At 44.8% G+C, this 17,821-nt stretch overlaps 1 protein-coding gene across 2 annotated transcripts; it reads right to left on the minus strand.

Moving 5' to 3' along the window:
* Positions 1–5,046: 5,046 nt before the first annotated feature.
* On the minus strand, positions 5,047–8,796 carry LOC148526521 (taste receptor type 2 member 40-like). Of its 2 annotated transcripts, XM_088470207.1 has the most exons (3): positions 8,778–8,796; positions 7,906–8,126; positions 5,047–6,403 (listed from the first exon to the last, which is right to left on the minus strand). In XM_088470207.1, exon 3 carries the CDS (start codon positions 6,357–6,359, stop codon positions 5,373–5,375), a length of 987 nt encoding a protein of 328 aa, XP_088326333.1. In that variant the 5' UTR covers positions 6,360–6,403; positions 7,906–8,126; positions 8,778–8,796; the 3' UTR covers positions 5,047–5,372. The 2 variants fall into 2 exon arrangements, with proteins under 2 accessions (XP_088326333.1, XP_088326334.1); XM_088470208.1 differs by lacking the exon at positions 7,906–8,126.
* Positions 8,797–17,821: the final 9,025 nt, after the last annotated feature.

The raw sequence follows: 17,821 nt of genomic DNA on the forward strand, positions 1-17,821 counted from the left end.
TTAAAACCTGGACTGTTAGGGTGCCTTGAGGAGCGCGTTTGGGAACCTCTGGCATAGACAATTTATTAATATAAGTAATAATTGACACATACACAATTAGTAAAAGCTTAAAGAGATGCTCTGTTCAGTTAGGTGCAGGAACCCCATGCACTTAGCCTCATGAGCAGCTAGAACATTTCTGTGCTAAAATGCAGACTCTGCATTTTGATGCGTGGGGAAACCCATAGATTCTAGCACTTTGAGCAGAATCTATGGATTAGTACACATTATCCTAACGTTTACAGCGCGGGGAAAATCCGATTACTTGAATAGCTGTGGGCGTGACACCCCGGAGCTTTTCCATGGATGCTAAACAACAAACCTAACTGAATTCCCCTCTAAAAGATATATTTTCACAATAATTCTTTATAAACAGGCATCAGCCCAGCACTTTATTATTATGCTTCATACTTGCCAACTCTCCCTCATTGTCAAGGAGACTCCCTGAAATAGTAGTAATCTCCCTGTCTCCCTGAAGAGTCTAGCAATCTCCCTGATTGTACCTTACCCATAAATTATTATTATTATTATTATCCTTTATTTATATGGCGTCACAAGTGTTCCGCAGCGCCTTACATAGTACATAGAACTAATAGGTGAACAAGAAACAAGTAACTTACAGTACATTACAGTGCAGGACAAGGACACGACTTATATACATTGCTGCAATAGCGATTAAAGCACTCACAATAAGCTGCCGGAAGTTGGCAGTCCCGTGTTAGGTGCCCTTATGGGGAGTAAGGAGTAGAAGAAAATGTAAAGAGAAGCACATGAGGGAAGAGGTCCCTGCTCGTGACAGCTTACATTCTAAGGGGAGGGGCAGACAGACAGACGTGACACAGAAGGGGAATAAAGCTGTTATATAAAAAAAGCTATATACATTCAAATGGGGTTATTAGTATAATTTCCCTGCATTGGTTGTAAGGCACAATGATCCCTATATCATGTATTTTTTGAATTTTATTAGTGTTTTTAACAACAAATAGATTTTACTAATCCCCCTTTTCTCCTGCTGCAATAACCCGGATTATTGCCGAGTTTACCTGGTTCCTGAAAAATATGCGACTCGGGAATCCAACCAGGTAGCTACGAGGGTCTGACCCAGGATGGACCCGAGTAATGGTGCAGTGTAAACGGTGCAACCCGGGTTATCCGACCTGGGTCATGCCTAAAATAAGCTGATTGGTGGTTGTGGAGCAGTCACCTCCCACTTTTTATGACCTCATAAATTCGCTAGGATGCGTTCGCACGCAGCCATCAGCAGCCAAGTATGCAAGATCGCTAGCAAGACATTAGCACTCCCACTATGTCTTGCCGTGCGATCGCAGTATGTATGTAGATGCCCTCCAGCCTGACACAAGACGCCTACTTTTCCTCAGTAACATACGTCATCTCCAGGAAGTGTATGAAACAATCAGTAACATCGAGTTACATCGGACCCATATGCAGCACTTGTGGCTGACTATACCCTACTGCAAGCACTGCGAGTGCTGCTGTGTGTAACTCAGCCATGTGATGTGTATGCTGACAATGCATCTTAATTATGCACACCCCTGAAACAGCGTTCAGACACACAGCAGCGTTCGCACCACCACACCCCCTGTTTCCATCGACCACCCCCTGTCACCACCCACAAATGGCACGTCCTGTCACTCATGCTTGCGGAGAATCTGTGTACAGGGTTCGATCACTTCGCGATCGCATGGACTGGTTTGCGCACGCGCACTGTCTTATACGCATGTGCAGATTGCAAACATCGGCAGGCTATGTGCGAATGCAGCCTAGCGAACGGGTCAGAATCAGGCCCCATGTCAGAAAACCCCGGTCAGACCCGGGTTTTTGGTGGAAAAGGGGTATAACTGCTTTTGGGCTCGTTTACATGTGGATATAAATCAATTTTATGACACGGCTCTCAGATGTAGCAGTACAGTCCACTTTACCACCGCGCTCATAGGTGCTGCTTTCACTATCTCCCTGAAATGCTTTTTCAAAAGTAGGCTTCATTATGCAGCGCCATACAAGATGTAGACATAAAAACAATTACAGTAAACAGTATAAATACAATGCACACCAGTAAACCATCACAGGAGTACGAAGAATAAATTCAAACATTACACTAAAACCACTGACAGTGAGTGACGTGTTTAAAAATACTGTATGTTGCGTACTCCCAAATCACAGCTGAGCACACAGTTATGAACTGCGCTACACAAGTTACATTTCAGTATACATCCACAGACTTACTGTATTACAAATTCTCCTTAAAATGCACAACAGCCGTTGCCGTTTCTCTTCGGGTTTGACTTTAAAATGTAAAGCGGTACTAATATGAAATTTAAGCTCCGGCATGTTGTGCCGCTTTAAATTTTGATGCCAACCCGCCGAGAAGCAAGCAAACACTTCATAAATATACCCCACAGACTAATAGCCTTCTCAACCATGAAAAAATTTAACTATTCATTGCTTACTTCTTACCATCCTTAGGGGCCTATTTACTACTTATAAGGTTTTAGAACTGATAATTGTAATCTCTTATAGCGGCAAAAAGAAATTATGCACCGCTAGGATGTATGAAAAAATACACATAGGGAGAGGGGCTCCCAGAGGTGCCCGTCCATGCAATGTGTAAAAGTAAAGTTATCGCTAATATGATCACTTTACTTTCTGCTCTGGGACCCCGCATGCTAATGCGCATGCCCAGTCAGCAGACCACACATGTGCGAGTGGCCATTATGGCCTACAGATCCCTCTGTAAATTGTACTATCTGTAGTACCAGGGCCGGCTCCAGGACAAATAGTGCCCTGAGCCGGCCGAGTGCTTTACGCTCATTATCGTGCAAAATTGGGGCGTAACCTAATTAGCATAGGCCACACCTCCTTACGTGACATTATCTGAGGGGCGTGCCTGCATGGCACGCCTCTAAATAACGTCAGGCTAGGGAGAGCCTCACTAGCTGGGCTTCCGCCAGCCCTCTCATGGCACTGAATGGAAGCCGCACGCATGCTCACAGCATCCATTCAGACTCCGGGGTTCCGGCACCGCCGCACAGCTGCAGTGGTGGGGGTCCCCAACAATCCAATTTACCACTCGCAGGTCACTTCAGTCCATGGATGGAACAGCGGGTCAGTACTGTCCCGCTGAAATCGGGATGCTGGGGAAGGGTGCGCCCTCTATGGGTGGCGCCCCTGTTCAACCGCTGTTCAACCGCTCAGTTCGAACACCCCTAGAGCCGGCCTTGTGTAGTACACAGACTACAATGCCAGAGCTAGGTAAATCTCACAATATAGCATCCCTTATAGAACCTATGGGGGTGTCTATAGCGATCAGAAATGTGGGAACCGCAGCAGATATCTCTAATATAGTGGCGTAAATTGGTATTTGAAGGCCAGATAGCAAAAGATTGTAAGGGCCCTTAGTACCTTCTCTGCCTGTAGCCATCTCCCATCAGATCCTGTTCTCCGAACGTAACCTCACACTGCACTCACCATCTGCTGCTCGCTTTTAGCTCACTTGCCTGACACTGGTCATGTGACCTGCTCCTGCCCTCCTAAGCAGCTGCAGAGACTGCTGGGAATTATCCGCACAGTGTCAGGCATAATACCTAGCATAGTGGGTTATTACACATGCACAATGGTTAGCAATCGCTCAATCTGCGTGATTATCGGCATTGCGTACATCTCTTATATCCCTTTTATACCAGACCTAAAACCTGGGTTATTGCAGGGTTAACCTAGGTAGCTCCTTGGTGTAAAAGGGGCCAGGGTTGGATTCCTGGGTCGAGTGACCCGGCAATCCAACCCAGGTAACTTGCAGGGTTTTACATGGGAACAACTCGTGAAACCCTGCAGTGTAAACGGGTACTCTGAGTCATTAGACCCGGCTCCCATTTACAGCATGGGGTCTTCCGGGTTTCTCAGCACTTGGAGATGTTGTCATCTCCAAGTGCCAGGAGAAGTGTCCCACTGCGCACATGTGCAGTGTGAACGGCGCCGATCCGGGAATAATCCTGAATATAATATGATTTTATCATTGTCTCTTTTCTCTTGTGACTTGTGTCTTTTACACTTGCTAGATTGATCAACTATAAATGACATAAATTAGATATAAAAATAATAAAAGAATTGAAACATTCTTATTGTGGGTTCAACCAATATCTAGGAGAACTGAGCCAATAGATTTGTTAAGCATGTGGTAAATGTGTACTTGTTAGGGAACATTATAAAACACTGTTAGGAATATTAGCCACCTATGTATATAGACAAATATTTTAATATTTTAAATTCATTCTATTCCTTTAAGTTTTCAAAAGATTATTGTGTTTCTGAAAAACAAACTTTCTTATTCCCTAAAAATGTCACTATCAGAAAGTCAGCTACAAGCGGCATGTTTTATTGGTTGGTGGCGGTGGCTGGCACAAGGTGGTTGAAGAAGGTAGAGCTGGGGCAGATGTACTAAGCCAAGGAGAGTGATAAAGTACCAACCAATCAGCTTCTAACCGTCATTTTTCAATCACACCCTGTAACATGACAGTTAGGAGCTGAGTGGCTGGCACTTTATCTCTCACCACTTTATCACTTTCCAAGGCTTAGTACATCAGCCCCACAGTGTTTAAATCTAATGCTCATTGAGAGATTGTTAGAGCAGTTTGACCACATGCAGCTGTGTAATTATTTGTGCCCACCAGTTGGTTAAATAAACTTTATATGTGTGTATCTGCTCTCCTTGTAATTGTCATCTTTAATCTTCAGGAGAATAAATGTCTACACCATTATGCAACGTAATTGTAACTGTGAGGACGTTCTCTGTAGCAAGGTCATCTTAAACCTATAACTTTGCAACATTTAAAACCACACTAATAGCTTATTTATTTTATTGTTTTTTTTAATTGTGTCCTGTGTAATATATATTTTGGAGGCATACAATTGTAAATCTATTAATTTATTTTTGCACACAATTTAAGACACAAGCTTTAAAATGACTGTAAAATCATGTAACAAAAATATGTATCAAATTAACAATAATGATCTTTATTCGTCAGAAGATACAGAACATTATTAATCAAATGTTAAATACAAGACAAATTCAAATAAGAATGGTTCATCTTGCAGAATGCGGCCTGTCCCCGTGGCAGGTTGTTGTAGAACGTGTACAGCGGTGGATATGCAGCTCCTGAAATCTGTCTGAATCACAGAGACAAGTACTGCAGACGTTTGCTTGGTACATGTACCAACCTTGATGGTAATGTGTAGTTGTAGCATATGAGCATACGGCTTGATCACCATCCATTAGTGTCTAGTTGTAGTGAGAATCCATCAGTACAACCTAATAACATTCATTTTGCTGGAGCGATCACTGTCTTTTTACTGTTGCACTTGATAAATAAAACAGTTGGCGTTTTAGACTTTTCTTCATTAAAGCCCCCTATGCGGCGAATTATACTGACTGCTGCTTGTTTCAATTTAGGGCTCCCAAAGATAAGAACAATTGACTGTGCTGGAGAATAGCTGTAAATTACAACCAAACATGCACATAATCCTGGGCTGCTTGGAAGGAATGCATCAGTAAACATTAGTATTTCTGATATATAGAAAGAAATATAGATAAAGAGAAGGCAGCTTATTGTCCTGGCTGCCCTTATCTGACCTTCTGCCCGAGCACTCAAATCTCCCTTTTCATTTCGACCTGACTTGTGAGTGTGGGTGACCAGGGATTTAATGATCAGTCCATTGGCAATTCCTACCAAAACTAATGGAAGAGAGCAGCTGATGAGATTACTGACGATCAGGTACACTAAATTCAGCTCAGGAAAAGAGATTTCTTCAGTCTGATTACTCGTCACGTTAAAATCATTGTCATATACGACTGTGTTCCAGATTACAGGGATACATGTGCCTAGTGATACCAATACAGAGGCCATGAGAAGCTGTGGGATAAATCGGAAGACGGCTAACTTGAGTCGGATAAGGAATGGGTGAGTGAATATGACAATCTGGAAATAATAGTTGATAGATAGGCATACAGTGAACCAGAAGCTGGAGAAGATAGGCGTATTGAGCACAACAGAAAATATAATATATACTTCTTTGGAGAAGTAGAGATTACTATCAAGTAAGCTGAAAAAATCATTTACCAGCATTATGAACTGAAATATTACATTTGATACACCCATTGTCACCAGGATGAGGTCTGAGGGGCTGAGGGACTTACCCTTGATTTTGTCTGCAACATTCACTGCGATGATTATCGAATTGGTGAATAACCCCACTAAGGTGCTGACACACAAAATTGTCATGGAAATTAATACAAAAGTAGGAATCATCAGAAATAATCAGTAGAAGAGAACAGCTGTTTCCCAGCAATGTCCTGCATTATAAAAGAGAGAGAGAGAGAGAGAGAGAGAGAGGGAGAGGGAGAGAGAGAGAGAGGGGGGGAGAGAGAGGGGGGGGAGAGAGAGAGAGAGAGAAAGATAAGCAAGTATAATGTATAATTCAGGTCCTTATGTAATAGTCTGCGAGATACAGGTACAGGCCCAATTCCGGCATGTTAGCCTATATTTTTAAAGTGACAATAATTTAAAAAAGCAAAACCAACCTCATTTGTACCAGGTCATCTTATTCAGGCAATAATAGGCCAGAAACAAAATAATATGCCGTTATAGAACTTTCTAATGTTAGTTAAGCAAAGTTTAAAATATACATAGGGCTGTATTCAATTAGAAGCTAAACGCCATTTTCCGCGGAAAGTATAGTGGATCGGGGCTTTTCGCGTGGTCGGAACTTATCTCCAAATTCAATTCCAGACGGTTTTCGCCTATGTGGAAAGCCAATGCAATGTAATAGGAGAAAAAGATTTGCCTAAGAATAGCAGGAGAAAAGAAGTGCAAATTTTTTATTTGGGGTGCAAACGTGGGGAAACCACTCAGAACCCTCGGGGCAGCCCCTCAAAGGACAACTGTGTAAAAAAAATCCTGGGAACAAACTTAAGAACACCCCAAAAAAGTATTTTCATTTTGGGGGTGAAAAAGTAAAAAGTGGGGGGACAAGCATACAAACTAGCGAAATAGACTTCTTGGGGTACTGTAAGGAGGGGCCAAGTGTTTTTGGGATTGCAGGTGCATGTATGAGGGTGATTTTTCAAGTTTTTTTAAAGTTCACTTTAGAGACATAAAAACATGCTTGCACCCATTTTCAAGTACCTCAAATTCGCCAGGACTACTTATTTTCACCAAAAAAACCTGCTTTATACCATTCATCACCACTTGTGCAAATACGCTAATAAGAGACTATTGAAACAACTTAAGTACCCCAAAATTTTTTGTAGGGCTATTCGGACACATCTACATTGATCCCCGATGTTAGTGCATCTTTTTCGGGGGTTCAGGCTGATTTTCCCTATTCTGACAGCACTTTCTGCCTCTTCTGACTTCGCGGCTTCCCGTTTTCGCATGGTTTGGAATTGAATACGGTGAATAGCGGGGATGCGCATGATAAGTTTCTGCCTCCAAAACACGCGATGTTGGCGGAAAGTTGGGCAGGCTGACGCGAAATTAATTGAATACGGCCCATAGTTTAAAAAATGCTCATAAAATAAAAGATTGTGGCATATTGAATTGTAAAGCGCAACATAATATGCGGGCACAATATAAGTAAACATTAATAATGTTAATACATAAATACGGAAGAGAAATTCTACAAAATAATAAATAATTTAAAGGTTACAAAAAAAAATTATACTTCTAGAAAACAAGACATGATCTTGCAGAAATGTACAAATACTTTGGTAAATTGATTAAATTGATTTCTATAATGTAGCTACTTTTTAAACGAAAAAATGGCACTCAGTTAATCCTGATGAAGGGGACATACCTGGCTTCTCAAATCATTGAGCAGTAGTGGTTCTTTTTGGTACTTATCAGGCCAGTTATTGTCTGGATGAGGTGGAGAGCTGACCTCAATGCCCATATGAGTAATATAAAGTCATAAAAATGTGAGTGAAATCCAATTTTTCTATTAAATCTTTTTTTACTTGATCTATGGAAGTTCTTTTGCTTCTGTAGACAGCACACTCCAAAATCTTATACTGACTTCTGTGAATGTCACAACAATTTATCACTAAGCAGTGTAACTCATGATGAATTAACTGTTATTCTCTGGTCTTTATAAAGCAACATCATGTATTATATATGAATAGCTAATATAAAACAAAAGGATATCACAATCATGTTCAGTGTGAATGCCATGAAGGGAGATTCACCAAGCTCTGCCTAGTGTGTACTAGCGTGTGACATATGGGTGAAATACTTACATACCTTTACACAACAGCAACATGTTCCTTAAAGCATATTCAAATGTAGACAACTGTGTATTACTTATTCATATATAAAACATCCAGTAACCCTTTCAATTTTGTAATAACCATGTTTATATATACAACTTTAATAGCTTTAAAAGATTTTTCCTTAGCTGAAATGCATCATAAATACAACACCTTAATGTAATGCTGTTGCTTTGTGCTATGCAGCGATTTTGGTATTCATCTATTGTGTACAATACACCCACTATTACTAATTAGTGTCAGCTTTGTATCTGAAGCAGAGACACCTATCTAATGTGTGCTCACTGCTATGTGGTTTTCATTCCTCATGTAATATAAAACATAATTTAGCATTCTGCTTACTTGTCCATCCAATACTGTACATTATTATTTCAGTGTTATCCCAAGAAAGGGTTATACTCACCCTGCTGTGTCTCTCGTCAACTAACCTACATTTTACTGTACTAGTGGGAAGTTATTTTATATTAATAGAGTCCTATGTAATTAAGGGGTATGTTAGTCCCTGGGGCTAATTATATTTCTTCATTCCTCCCTAGATCCCATATGTCCTGCAAATAATACACTGACTTAATTGTGCAAATTCTATATAATTTTTCTCTCCAGCATCTATGGACTTTTCATTTTATACAACGGAAAGTAGAAGGAAAAGTGCCAATTTTGAAGGACGCACTCATATACCGAGATTCAATTAATACTTAAATATTATTAGTTTATCTAAAATGACTGTTCTTGTACCAGAGGATAAAAAAGAACTTGCAAATTATACAAGAAACAAAATTATCACCAAGTTGTCTTGAGAAAAAAATCTCTGTGCATGGGGAAAATCCATGTGGAAATGGGGTGTTTCTGGGCAATGAGGTATCTATGTGCAGTGTGAGGGGGTGTCTGAAATGGGGTATATCTATACAGTATGTGCAATGGGGTCTCTGCAGCTTCCATTACTCAGTATATATTACAGCCTCCAACATATACATAGTAAAGCATAGCCCCCAACTCCCTGATTGTCCCCACCCTAAGAAGCAAATCTGAAGGTGTTGTGAAAGCTTAAGATGTGTGCGGAGCTAAGCAAGAATTAGCCCTGTTTGAAAGTACAGCTTGCATTGTCCCAAAGAATTCAACTATTAATACAGATTTGTTTTATCTTCGGTGTTGGACTAGGGACACCCAAAAGATGATATGATAGATGTATGAAATACCCCAAAAAAGTGTGAACCCTACATAATTGAGGGCTCTAGTTTCAGAGTAAATCTAATAAACAATGTTTAAAATAGGAGATCCACTAATTACTCATTTTCATTAGATATCAAATAACAGAGAGAGTATCCAATAGTAAAATAATATTTTATTCAGAATATAGGGCCTCATTCAGAGGCGGTCGGAGGATGCAAGCGGTCGCTCAGAAACTGGGCGGCCGCTTGCATCCTGACCGCCCGCCTCTGTTTCGGGCGTTAGGCTGTGGGTTTACACCCACAGCTCTAACGACCGCTAGGGTGATGGTCGCGATGGTCAGAGATGTCAGTGGGGCCTCCCCCAAACGGTAGGCGTTCCCATGGGAACGCCTCCGTTTGGGCTGCCACCCCCCCGGCCCGCCTTCCAAATATGGCGAGCTGTCAATCAACATCGACAGCTCGCCCCCTTTGGAAAGAGACCCGCTACGACTGGCGCTGTCGGTCGTAGCGGGTCTCACGCATGCGCACGAGGGAGCCGGCTCCCTCGTGCGCATGTGCACTTGACAATCATCGAGGTGGCCATGCGGTCGTAGACCGTACGGCCGCCTCTGAATGAAGGCCATAGTGTGTAACTGCGGTGGTCAATCCTACACTCACAGTATAGTTATAATGCAGGTTACAATAGGTAGAATGTCTTATTCTTTACAAACTCATAAATATTAATACTGTTTGCCAATAAATAAACTTCCAGTAAAAATGTGTAATACTTATTTAATTCATAACTTATTTAATTTTTTTGAGCATGACTAAATAGAAGGGATAATTTTTCCTCCTTTTACAATCAGTCTATATCACTTTTGTGTTCCCAACATGCAGAGGAAGAGATGTACTGGGGCTCCAGATCAGCCCTGCCATGAATACGGTGCACGCACTTGCACAACTGGGGCATTTGCCGCACCCCCCGTCTCTCAGTATCCCGGCTGAGCAGTATGTGGGAGGTGGAGCTGCTCTGCAAGGTTTCAGTCCAGACCAGCCCATCAAACCATCGGACTTTCAGAACATTGGACCATTTGTCAGTAGTGCCAGAGGACACTTATAGGACCTCATTCAGATCCGGTCGCAAGCGCAGAGCGCTTGCAACCAGGTCGATGTTTATCACCTGCCGCACTGCGCATGTGCAAGCCCCGGAGCGAGAGAGAAACTCTCTCGCTCCGGAGCTCACTACAAAAGGGCCGGCTGCTCGGCCCGTTTTGTAGGCAGGGCGGGGGGGGGGGTGGTTTCACAAACGGAGGCGTTCCTTAAGGAACGCCTGCCGTTTTGTGGGCTGCCGCACTGACATCAGCAGTGATGTCAGTGGGGAGCTTCCTGCTCGATCAGACCAGGAAGCTCCCTGGGGCTTGCGGTTGCCGAGACCCAACCTTAGGGTCTCGTCGCAAGCCCCGATGGTCGCAATGGTCTTGACCATCGCGACCATCAACCTGGTCGGTCGCACTAAAAAAAAGAATCGGCCGCCGTCATTCAGAACGAGCGATCGCTTCTTGTGACCGCCTCTGAATGAGGGCCATAGTGTGAAGTTAAAGCTCAACAATGTTATAAATGTTGTGTGCTGATGCAGTGCACTGCAGAGTGTAGGAGATTAGGGACCATACAGGGCATGCCCATTATGTTAACTAGGGAAGAGAGTAATTCCCTCTGAATCAATAGTGAGGGAATATCATGCCCCTTGAGACATGAGAGCTGTATGACGACTTAAGAGTAGAAAGCATTTAGAAAGTGGAACAAGGGTTCCCAGTTAGGTTAACGTTCTGAGCTTTTGGTAAGTTAGGACAGGATGCTGCTAATCTGTCCTGCATGTAAGTCCAGTGGTGTGTCAGGCATCCAGGAGGTTCAAGACGCATTGCTAGTACCGGACACGTTGAGGCATGTTAGTAGGCAACTGGGTAGAAGCAGAGAAGTGGGAGAGATAGAACTGCCCAATCTCTTTTTCCAATTGAAAATAATGCCTGTGTAACCTGTGTAACCTGTGTAACTTAAACAACTGTGCTGTTCAGTAAAGTTGGAAGATGTAAATGAAGATCTACCTAATTTGTTTTCATCAAATGATATGGTCTGGTGCCCATTCATTTAACACCAGTAACTTCACTGCTAAACCTACTGTATCTGCACTTCATGATCTTTTGCTGTTATTACACCTACATGACACCAGCTATCTAAAAACAGAGACCTGGGGGAAAAGAGGCTGAGCTGCACCAAGATGACTGACCTCAGGAAACTAAAGCAGGAGGTGTAACAGAGCAATACACCACCACCACCGCCAACAAAGTGTTAAGCTGGGAACAGATATATATTGTCCGTTCCATTGATATATCTGTAGTGTATCGGTGGCAGTGTACACTCAATATGTCTGTAAACAACGTCTTTAACAGACATTTCTGATAGGCCCTGTAGCACAGCCGATAACAATGTATGTAGCAGGTATATTGTTTCATCTGGCTGTGTGTATGGCCGACCCACCAACAGCCCAATATGTCTGCATTGAATATGACATCACCAGGTGGCGGTCACATTCAAATAGCTCTGCTGGCAGATATATTGCCTGAGTGGGATGTAGTTATGAGACCGGCGGCCATCTCAATCCCAACAGCGGAATCCCGGCAAGGGATTTAACATAGACATTGAAATACTGACGCTTATGTGAATACCGATGCCAGAACGCCGAGGACACCAGTCCGAATGAAGGTAAGTCCGGGGCACCCTTAGCAATAGCCGCAGGGGGGGAGAGGAACAGTTAAAATTAGGGACTCTAGCGGGGTTAGGTTTGGGGGGGATTAGGGGGGAGGGTTTGGGTTAGGCACCACTGGGGGGAGGTTAGGTCTAGGCACACCCCCCCGGCAGGGTTATGTTTAGGGTGCCGGGAGGAGGGGTTAGGTTTCGGCACCCCTGGTGGGAGGTTAGGGTTAGGCACTAGGGGGGGGGGGTTAGGGTTAGGCACCGGTAAGGGAGGGCTAGGGTTAGGGGGGGACAGGGGAGGGTTAGGATACTTAACTGCCCCAGTCAGGTTCTCCTCCTGTCGGGCATCCGCCGACATTTCAATTCCATTCTGCCTGAATGATTGGTAAGAGTATATGCACATACCAATCGTTAGATAGGTCGCCGGGTCAGGACCCATCAGCCAGGTGTGTACCCAGCTTTAGACAACTGAACTTTGAAAGTAACCTTGTATGTATTGTGGAGGGAAATATATGTTGTAAACACTCAAATGTCCTACCTAACCCTCACTAATTCTCTTTGCTTTAGTATTTAGTGGTAGTCCCTGATGTCACAAACAATGAATGCCGGTGGAAGCACACTATGCTCTTTCTCTGGTAGCCTATATCAGTTGCAGGAAGAGAACATGAAAAAGGGGAGGAAAATTGCTCTTGCCTTATCCAAAATTTAATTTGATCTCAATGTAAGAAGGAGATTTAGGGCCCCATTTACAAACGAAATATAACCCCTTTAGCACTCGTGAAAGGGGTTATACCATCTTCCTGTATTTAGTAAACAGCGGTAATCTTAGATTACCGCTGTTTGTACAGCATCGCTCTCGCCATCTAAAAGATGGCGAGAGCGATGCGGGCCCCATTGCCGGCAATGGAGACCCGGCGGTGCCTTTCCGGTTTCAACGAAGCCTTCCAGGCACTGCCGGGTCTCCCTGTCATGCGCATGCGCATCACACTGGAGCCCGTCGCTGGCAGCGTTAGGCTGCCAGCAACATAGCTGAGGACCTCGCTGAGGACTTTGACTTCGCGGACCCTCGATGGAGGGGTAAGTATTACTAAATACCAGTAGAATTTTCGTTTGTATCACAGTGATACTAAACGAAAATTCCCGCTGGTATTTCCCTTAGTTTGTAAATGGGGCCCTTAATAAGGCTTGGGGAGAGATAAAATTGGAGATAAATAGCACTAACCAATCAGCTCCTAGCTGTAATTTTTCAAACACAGCCTGTAAAGTGACAGTTAGGAGCTGATTGGTTGGTTCTATTTATCTCCAATGTTATCTCTCTCCAAGCTTTATTAAATCTCCTCCTTAGTCACCACACTGTTGCCGGACTGTAGAGGAACAGCATGGTATGGTGGTATGTATCATTCACAGTGCTCTGCCAACGGCATTCATTGTATGCAGAAGCAATACATGGTTGTGGACGGAGAACGCTTACTAGCATGATGTACCCAGTGCTAAGCAGCCAGTGCTGTCGGCTATTGCTTTCATATTTGTAATTTATACATTTGGTTTCTGCTTTTAATTAAAATGGATGAATGTGACAGAGAACTGTAGTATAAGACATAAATTAAAAAAGTAGCCGTAAAAGATTCAGGGAAAGAGTAGTGGTAAAACAAACCAGTTTGATGCCAGCCTGCAAAAGGAAAAGCAAAGAGTTCAGAACTGTTGTGCAGTTGAGACTCTCTTGTAGGCCTAGATTTGTAGGACAAATGGGCCCATGTCCCTTGGTGGCAGAATGTCTGGTGGAGGCTACTCTTTTCTCAATCATCTTATCAATTTACAGGTAGAAATCAGGGCCGCAACTAGGGGGGGGCTAGAGGTGCACGTGCACCGGGTGGGTATTGCGGGGGGGTGAAATATCTGACTCTCCAATCCGAAAATGGCCGCCGCCAAAGAGGAGACAAATGCTAGAGGTCTTTACTGGACCTCTAGTGTCTGTCTCCTCCTTGGCGGCGGCCATTTTTGGATGGCCGTTTTCAGCAGATTCCATGCAGACTAGCCGTCTGCATGGACTCTGCTGAAAACGGCCATCCAAAAATGGCCGCCGCCAAGGAAGAGACAGATGCTAGAGGTCCTACTGGACCTCTAGTGTCTGTTAGCAGAGCGCAATGCACACAGCGTTCCCGGAAGTGCCGGGAATGCTGGCGCTGCAGGGAGAGGATGCTGAGAGCTGCATCTTCTCCCTTCAAACCCCCCTGGAAACGAGCATAAACCCCCATGGCAACGAGCATGAAACCCCTGGCAACGAGCATGGAACACCTGGTAACAAGCATGACACCTCCTGACAACAAGCATGAAACCCCCTGGCAACGAGCATAAATCCCAAGGCAACGGGTATAAACTCCATGGCAACGAGCATGTAACTCCTGGCAACGAGCATGAAACCCCTGGCAACGAGCATGGAACCGCTGGTAACAAGCATAAATCCCCTGACAACAAGTATGAAACCCCCTGGCAACGAGCATATACCCCATGGCAACGAGCATAAACCCCATGGCAACGAGCATGAAACCCCTGGCAACGAGCATGTAACCCCTGGTAACAAGCATAAATCCCCTGACAACAAGCATGAAACCCCCTGGCAACGAGCATGTAACCCCTGGCAACGAGCATGAAACCCCATGGCAACGAGCATGAAACCCCATGGCAACGAGCATGTAACCCCTGGCAACGAGCATAAACCCCCTGGCAACGAGCAGGTAATTTTAAAGTAATTAGAAGCATTACTGTGGGGTATAAAATGGTGTCGGCCAAATATGTAAGTGGCACTTTGGTAATAGGCATTACAGTGTGTGACATAATGTGTAATGGGCATTATGGTGTGTGGAATAATGTAAGTCACTATACCAGGGACGTCTGAGTAGTGCACTGCCTTATTGAGGAGCAAGGACAAACTCCAGGAACAGGAAGGGAGGGGGCGCAAAATTGCTGCCTTGCACCGGGTGACAGATATCCTAGTTTCGGCCCTGGTAGAATACATGTATTTTTATTGCACATAGGTATACAGAACATAGGGCCTGATTCAGATCTGCATGGAATGCCAATATTTATGCAGTTTGAGTGATTGCTAGCCATTGCGCTATGCGTGACAGCCGCCCTGCGCACATGCAACAATTGTTTTGCTATCATGCACACACAGAGCATTCGCTCACTTTTAGTGTCACATTGAGTGTTTGGGGGAGGTAACAGGGGTGGTTAGAAAAACGCAGGCATGATGGACCATTTAAGCACTGTTTTTTGGGCATCCATAAATTAGCCACAGTGTTCTTGTACACAGCAGGGGAGCCCTCTGCGTGTCCGGAGACCCGCTATGTCTGCAACATCTAAGATTTACTCAGAGGGCTGATGATCTGCATTCGATGTTTCTGATTTCGTGCATGAGCGGTGGATGTGAGATACTTTCAGTGAGCGTTTGTAAGCATTGGACGGCGAGTAAGGTATTAGCATTTTCACATTTGCGATCCGCGAGAAATCACAGCTGCGATGGCATTTGCATCCACATCTGAATTAGACCCTATGTCTGTTTTATTATATCTTTCTTTTCTATCCAGTTGGTAACACCATGAACAGACTGTGGGTCTCCTTCAGACCCGGTCGCAAGCACCGATGCGCTCGCAACCGGGTTGATGGTCTCCACAGAGAATGCACACGATGGAGCCGGCTCCCTCGCACGCATGCGCGAGACCCGGCTAGCGACGGGAGCTCCGTCGCTAGGGGTCTCGTAGCAGACGAGGCAAGCTGTCGATGTTGAGTGACAGCTCACCCCATTTGCTGGGCGGGCTGCGGGCGTGCCTGGCCAAACGGAGGCATTCCAGTCGGAACGCTTGCCATTTGGGGCGGCCCCACTGACATCATTGATGATGTCAGTGGGGAACTTCCTGCTCAAACAGAGCAGGAAGTTCCCTGGGTCTTACGAGAGCCCAGACCCAACCTTAGGGTCTGATCGTAACCCCTGATGGTCGCGATGGTGATGACCATCGCGACCATCACCCTGGTTGGTCGCTAGAGCTGTGGGTGGTAACCCACAGCCTAGCGATCGACCAGAAGGCGGCACTTAAAAAAGTAAGTGGCCGCCCTCATTCAGAGCGATCACTTGCAGCAAGCGATCGACTCTGAATGAGGTCCAGTGCGTGAGCTTTGGTGTTGGGTGCATTCGAGTGTTACATATAGATTTAAAAAAAAATTCAGCTGTGATTGAGAATTGCATTTCATTGTGGCTTACAGATAACTGATTATTAACAGCTGCTACTAAGTAATTCAAGTCTTACTTGCCTGCTCTCCATCCCGGAATTTCCAAGACTCTTATGATTTTAAGTAGAAATCCTTTGCTGATCCCACCCACTAAAGTGCCCCTGCATCAGCCACCTAAGTTCCAGGTGTCACAGACATTGGCAGAACTAGTGGGGTCGAACGGGGCTCATTCCCTGGGCGCCATCGGACCGCGGTCCAGGACACAGGTGGTCAGTGTAGTGCGGACCGCACAGAGGGCCTGATTCAGAGCCGGACGCTCTGAACGAGCGCTCGCTCTGAATCAGTGCGTTTTTTTTTTTAATAGTGCGGCCTTTTTGCCGCTCGCATAGCTGTGGGTTACCACCCACAGCTTATGCGAACGTCCATGATGATGGTCGTAATAGTCAAGACCATAGCGACCATCGGGCTTGCGACGAGACCCTTGCGGTAGGGTCTCGTGGCCGCAAGCCCTGGAGTGCTTTCGGCTCTATCAGAGCCAAAAGCACTCCCACTGACATCACTAGTGATGTCAGTGGGGCCGGCCTCAGACGGTAGGCGTTCCCATGGGAACGCCTCCGTCTGGGCAGCCATGCCCCCGGCACGCCCACCAAAGGGTGACACTCACCATCGACAGCACGCCCCCTTTGGTGCGAGACCCATAACGACCCATTGGCCGTCGTTATTCGGGTCTCGCGCATGCGCACGACGAAGCCTCCTCCGTCGTGCGTATGCACACTTGGCCAACATCGACCCGCTTGCGAGCGCTTGCGAGCGGGTCTGAATTAGGCCCAGAGTGCAGTTCGCACTACACAGTAATAAACACCACCGCCGGCTAGTACACTCGTACTACCCGGCAGCCAGTGGCAAACGCAGGATTTCTAGAGGGGGGTTTCCAAATACTTGATTTTAGAGCGAATGTGGCCAGTCCATGAAGAGTGCAGAATTAGTACTCAACCAGTTTTAATATGCATCATACAAAGTGTATTGTGTATCATAATTACAGCATATACAGGACCAGCGATCACAATAAGCCATTAGATGCAGCAGTAGGACCATCCTTCCTGAGCTGGATGTTTTTATTTTAGATCTGGGCACCATTCCAGACTTTTGGAGCAAGTCTGGGAGTCTGAGGGAGCAGCAGAATAACCTAGCACTGCCCTGGACATATACAGTACGTACATATTTGGCTCTATAGCAGTGCATCCCTAATAGTGCATGTTTTCCAGATCTCCTAGTTCGTGCACAGGTTATTTATTACTGTCTGATACACGTTAAAAGATCC

This window comes from Taudactylus pleione, unplaced genomic scaffold (assembly GCF_031769625.1).
Source record: "Taudactylus pleione unplaced genomic scaffold, aTauple2 ptg000095l, whole genome shotgun sequence".
Lineage (NCBI taxonomy): Eukaryota > Metazoa > Chordata > Amphibia > Anura > Myobatrachidae > Taudactylus > Taudactylus pleione.

Excerpts from the sequence above, each read along its gene's own strand:
- LOC148526521 (XM_088470208.1), bottom strand. The coding sequence starts at position 6,359 with ATGATTCCTACTTTTGTATTAATTTCCATGACAATTTTGTGTGTCAGC.